Here is a 6180-nt window from a genome sequence, read left to right as displayed (position 1 = left end):
GATCACTAACTCAACACTAGCCGCCGTGAAAGGTCGCAACTGAACCTTCGCCTGAGCTAGATAGAGTAACCTTACAACCTACGAGCTATGCCCCTGGAAGTAAGTCCTTGTTGTCAACCAGTGCTACCAACTGTAGGGAGTTGATAACGCAGAGGAAATTGTAAAACTGATTGATTGGCGTTATCTACATCTACATGCATGACTACTCTGACTATACTATATCTAATGCTATACATACGTGCGCTCTGCAGAAGGAACTTCTGGTCCGCAGCAACTCGCTTCGTGGAGCCCGACACTCCTCCATGAGAGCATACTCTTCCGCGCTTCGAGCCAAAGCTCGCGTTCCGGAAACCCGGTCCATCGGGTAGTCCGCATCTCCCATATCTGGGAGAGACCAATCCAAATCGACAAAAACATCGTCCGCAATTACCGAGGTCACCTCGAAATCCGGCATGCTTCGCCGGTATGGTCGCCCTCGGTCATCGTCGCATCGTCGCATCGTCGCTTCCGCGACGGAGAACATGCTCGTGGCACGTTCGTGGCTACGTCCCCATCTGTTCCGGGCTCCGCCACCATGGCCGCCGTCAGCGGTGCCCCAGTTCGACGCTCCGAAGGTGCTCATCCTTCGCTTTCGTGGCTTTGTCACAATGACCACTGACGACAACGGTCGTTCCGAATTCTCCAACGATTGTTCCGAATTCTCAATCCCTGTCCCACGTTCGGCTATGTATACCGAAATCAAGTTTGAGTGTGGGAGGATGTAACAGGGTCCGGATAAAATCCGGACACGATATCCCATTGGCCAGTTCAAATCCTGACCCGAGAGGACACTTGGCAATCCAAGTGTCTTGAATCACTGGCTCTGCGACCTCCGCAGCAGCACCATTCATTTGACATGAATTGCATGACTGGCGCGCAGCAGCGCGCCAAGGAAACCAGCTCAGAGATAGCTAGTTCTCTCAGTTAACAATATACCTTATTCTACACACCTTCCTCTGTGCGCACCGTTACGAATACTGTCGTCACCAATACTAGTAGCTGATAGGAATAGATTGAGCTCAAAGTACCGTTTCAGCATGTTTAACGTCGACCTCCAGCGTTCCGCACTTAGAGTAATAGCACGTAGGGGGATCAAACGACGCAGACGAGCGATTGGTAGGGTAAAACGTACCTTGGTCATGGTACGGTTGACTTTGTCGATAACAGTCGTATGGTTGACAAGCTGGTCAGACACAAAGAGATGGAACCGGTTACTGGCGAATCCAATGAAAGCCATATTTGGGGAGCGGTTATCTATGATAAGTGCGATGACATTGCTCCAGGACTTTTCTATACAAATCCAGGACAAACTCAGTAAACTCCACGTGGACAGCCGCACTTAGAGCGTCTTGGTCATTGATTGGTGTAAAAGATATTAGTAATCCGGAGTATACAATAGCATCGTTGGACGGGAAGGATGCAAACAAGAGCAAGGTAATGGGTTGAATGAACTACACGTCCACCCATCGAACTCAAGGGCATTAGACTTGTCAGGTAGAAGAGAGCCACCTTCTTCTCGACGTGAGAATAAGTTCGTGTATGTACTTCATGAACGCAGTACGAGAGATTCCAAGTTGTCGAAGCAGCGGACGGTCGGATTAGACACAAAGTGTAGGGGTAGCGAGCTTCGAGCGTAAATTGAAAAGTGATTCGATTGTCGTCTTAAACTACTAACTACAAAATGATACTACCCTGTGCTTTATAGTGTACATTAGAGGAAATTTGGCCTATCATGGCGACCCCTGGGCTAAAGTGCGAATTTCGATTGGCTGCCGAAAGTTGGCGTTCGCTCTGATCCCCCTGTTATTTAAATAGAGCGATTCGATCATAAATAACAGAATAACAACCACTAAAAAAGTCACACCCATCTTGATCTGATCAGCAGATTTTTTCCGTTAACGGTACGACAATCCGTATGCCTGGTCGACAATCCTACGACCCAAAGGTCGTGACATCACTACTTTCTCCCCCGGTTGTCGACTTGGCAGCTTTGATCCTGGAACGCAGGTCTTCAATCAATGATCTTGACCAAGTACTCGTTCTTCGCATTGAACTGTCGTTGCTTTAACAAAGCTTCGACGATATGCAACTCATTCCCTGCGTCGTCGAGAGTGACAGAAGATTCTTTGGGTATTGATCTTAGTTGAAAACGCTCTGTGTTTTCGGCATAGTGCTTTAAGCAATTCACATTGAAGACTTCGTGCAGCCTGCCCATGCTTCGTGGCAATGTCAACTGCATAACATTGGCGTTCACTGCTCCCAGTATCTTGAACGCTCCAATGAATCGTGGCACGAGCTTGTTTTTCTCGTTCTTATTCCCCACTTGCGCGTGCTTCAATGGAATGTTCCGCGTCGCCAACATGACGTAATCGCCTTCCTTGAACTCGACCAACGATCGCTTCTTGTCGTAATACAGGAAACGACGCTGAATAGTGCCGCAAGGTCGCGCCTTGATTGGATGATCGATTGGCCAATGACGATGACGATCGATGTCACCCATAATTGAATAGACAGACGGTGGAAGTATTGAAATAGAATATTCACTATTGAAATAGAATATTCACTTTTACAGGGTATTTGTTTAAACAATAATCTGGAGCATCAAGTCTTGTCTCTCAAGATACAATTCACACAGAATACACATTAATGCAGTGAATACCTATGCGTCAAAAAATGTGGCAGACAAGGCAATATTAATTTAATTACATAGTAAAATCAATATAGTATAAAAATACGGATTGGGTGGTCGATGGTACCAACGCCATAGGACTTCCTCCCAATTTCTCTCCTGAACAGATGACAAATAGCCGTGCAATGTCCTTCAGGTACGTTACGAAGTCATGACTGTCGGGAATGATCTAACTTATCGTCCGCCGCAGGTGCCGGTGTTCTTCTTGCGAGTTTTAGACCCTTTTAAGCTTGCCAGCTTTCCTTGGATCTATCTGTACGCACAGGCGGACGCTGCGTTCGGTGTACCTGGTCGCCGTGGCTGCGTATGCAGTACTATTACTCGTTTGCTCGGCTAAGCGTACGACTTGTAACATTATATTATGTTCCAACGTGGGACGTGTGCGATATTGTGTGCTGCGCGGCGCTAGTGCAGTCAGCAGCCTTTCCATATGAACTGAAGTTTCGAGGTGATCAAATCATGGAGTTTGGCATGATTTGAATTTCAATACATTGCCGCGAAATGTTTCTACCAATCACTGTCACTTATCCGAATTTACTCGATTTGATTGGCTAATTCGATATTTTTCTGAGCGGCACTATTCAGCGTCGTTCCATGTAGTTCTTCTGTCGAGTTTGAGCCTTCTCCAGGTTGTCGAGTGTCGTACGCACGAGTTCTTTGCGATGTTCTGCAAAATTCTTCGCATACTCGTTAAATGTTTCGATCTCGTTGAGCATGGGTTGCGTAGCTTTCTTCCCGTATCCGCTTCAAACGGTATTAGCCCCGTTGACGCTTGAACGAGGCTTTGGTGTGTATACTGAATGGTGCCGAGATGTTTTTCCCAATTGTGGCCTAAGTATGAGACTTGACGTCTCATGGCATCTTCGATGGTACGATTTTGCCGTTCGGTAGCTCCATCGCTTTGCGATCGACCTGTTGTGGTCATGCAATGCTTAACGCCCATGAACTTCATCAACGCTTGCCAAAATTCACTCAAGAACTTGAAGTCTCGGTCGCTGATGATTACTGCTGGCATACTGTGGTGTCGCACGACTGCATCGAAGAACTCTTTCGCTGCTTGGAGAGCATCGATGTTCGATGTTGTTGCACAGACGCTTTGACGTTTTGTGAACACGTGTCATTATTGCATCCTTTCTGTTCGAGACCGGCAAACCTGTGATCCAGTCCATCGATACCGTGTGCCAACATTCCTAAGGCGATTCAATCGGAATCATTCTCCCATTCGCCTAGACGCTGCTTGTCTTGTATCATGCACAAGTCTCATACGTCGATACATAGAGCTTCACGTCTTCTTCAAGACCGCTCCACACTTGGTCCTTCGACTTCACGAAGAAGAGTCCATCTTTCTTCTCGAACTCCTTCGTCTTGGCGTATGCTTGCATAAAGTGTTGCTTCAAGTTATCGCCCATCTTGATTGACGAGTACGAAAACTCCTCCGTGTGATTGACGACGAGTTGGTGCGGAACTTCGACTTCGAAATTAGACGTATTCGACGCATCGACCTCCTCCCCCTGAGAAGTCAAGCCCGTCGTAAGTTTCAACGTGCGAGTGTTCAAACACTTGATGTCATGCACTCGATCGTTCCATCAATTCACAGGACGAAGTGTTCGTAGCACGTTGCATCACGTTCGTCCACAGTGTACGTACTGGCTTGCACGATTCTGCACGGTGGACGTGACAATGCATCCGCAACACATTCGTCATGCCAGGACGATGGTGCAACGTAAAGTCAAAACTGCTGAAGAAATCCAACCAGCGTGTTAACTTAGCTGTTAAGACTGGAGTCTTCAAAAACCACTGGCAAGTTGCGTTGTCCGTGAAGACATGAAAGTGTGACCCATAGACGTAGTGTCTCCACTTGGTTAGTGCCAACTTGATCGCATAAAACTCCTTCTCATGCGATGGCCAATTGCACTCGGTGTCGCCCAGCTTCTTCGATAGGAATGTAACTAACTGATCGGTCTTCTCCGTTCGCATCCAGTTGCGATAATACCGACCCACAACAATAGCCCGAGGTGTCCGTCGTGATCATAAATGGCTGGTCAAAGTCCGGTAATTTCAACACTGGTGCTTTTTCGAACGCGGCCTTAATGACCTAAAACGCCTTGTTGTGTTGATCCGTCCATTCCCATGGAACCTTGTCCTTCGCAAGCTCACTGATCGGCAGTATCAACTTGGCGTAGTTCGCAATGAACTTGAGGTAGCACCCCACCATACCAAGGAAACTTATGAGCTCCTTGCGATTCGTAGGCGCTGACCATTCTTCGATTGCTCGAACCTTGTTCGCGTCGACTTGCAGCTCGTCACCGGAGATGGTGTGCCCCAGGAAGTTCACTTTATCCACTGCAAACACACACTTGCCGAGTCGCGCATACAGCTTCTCTGTGAGCAAGACTTCCAGGACAATCCGCACGTGTTCGACGTGTCCGTCCATGGTCTTCGAGTAGACACATATTTCGTCGAGGTAAACGACAACAAATGGAAACTTGTCGAATAACGACCGCATCAGTCGCGACTATATGCCCGGCATACCAGTCATGCCCATCCGTGCAACGCACCATTGCAAGAGTTATCTTATCTTATCTGTGCGTTCGAAATGTCGTGTACTTGCGAGCTGGTGGGAGCACAAGCATTTGATCGTACCCCGATGGAAGATCTGAGAATATCTTGCATCCATGTATCTTATTGAAGATGACCTCAATGTTGGGTAGAGGTATCTTGGCGATTTTGGACTGGGAGTTGACATGCCGGTAGTCGAGCACCCATCGAATTGGAGTGTTCGCGGTTGATGTCTTCAACCACACGTGACGAGATGACATTTTACCGCTCTCTTCCTTTTTGGCACTCCAAAGGTGTTCGACACCAAATCGCTCGTTCACAACTCAACCCATCCTTAGGATTTGAGCTTTGTTGACAAACTTGTCCAACGACTCTTGCACCACTTTTGCTAGTCGAAATGGTGCACGATGTTGTGGCTTCGCATCTGGCTTCATCGAGACGTCAAACTAAACCGCTCGTTCCGGTGATAGTACATCCTTGAACCATCGAGAAGAGTCTCATCTCCGCTGTTCGTAGCTGTGTTTGTGTTTGGACTTCATAAACCTTGACCATCAATCCAGTCAACTCCATCGACATCGACATCGCATTGGCTTCTACTTCTTCCTCGACTCGAAGTGATTTCTCGCTTGCGCCAATCCATTACAGGATTTTACTTCGCGAACCGATGTACACCCAGGATAACGTCAAAGTCCTTGTCCTTCAAGTCCCACTCCGTCATTAGTGCGTTCTTGAAGGCGAACTAGTCGACCATCATCGTCTCCATGACTTCTCGCGTATTAATCATAGGTGACCACACGTTGTCATACGCTGCAATGCCACTGACTTGTTGCGAATGACGCAACTCGACAAAGTGAATTCGTCGCTCCAGAATCCAACAACACTTTCACATATTT

The 6180-nt window shown here is 47.6% G+C and overlaps 1 protein-coding gene across 1 annotated transcript; it reads right to left on the bottom strand.

The window, feature by feature from the left end:
- Nucleotides 1–228: 228 nt before the first annotated feature.
- H257_14203 (hypothetical protein) lies at nt 229–622 on the bottom strand (the record flags this gene model as incomplete). Its single annotated transcript, XM_009841962.1, has 2 exons — nt 229–384; nt 431–622. 2 exons carry the CDS (start codon nt 620–622, stop codon nt 229–231), a joined length of 348 nt encoding a protein of 115 aa, XP_009840264.1.
- Between the last annotated feature and the right edge of the window lie 5558 nt (nt 623–6180).

Source organism: Aphanomyces astaci (genome assembly GCF_000520075.1).
Source record: "Aphanomyces astaci strain APO3 unplaced genomic scaffold supercont1.54, whole genome shotgun sequence".
Lineage (NCBI taxonomy): Eukaryota > Oomycota > Saprolegniomycetes > Saprolegniales > Verrucalvaceae > Aphanomyces > Aphanomyces astaci.
Note: the sequence above shows the minus strand (reverse complement) of the source record. Positions and strands in the feature narration are given on the sequence as shown.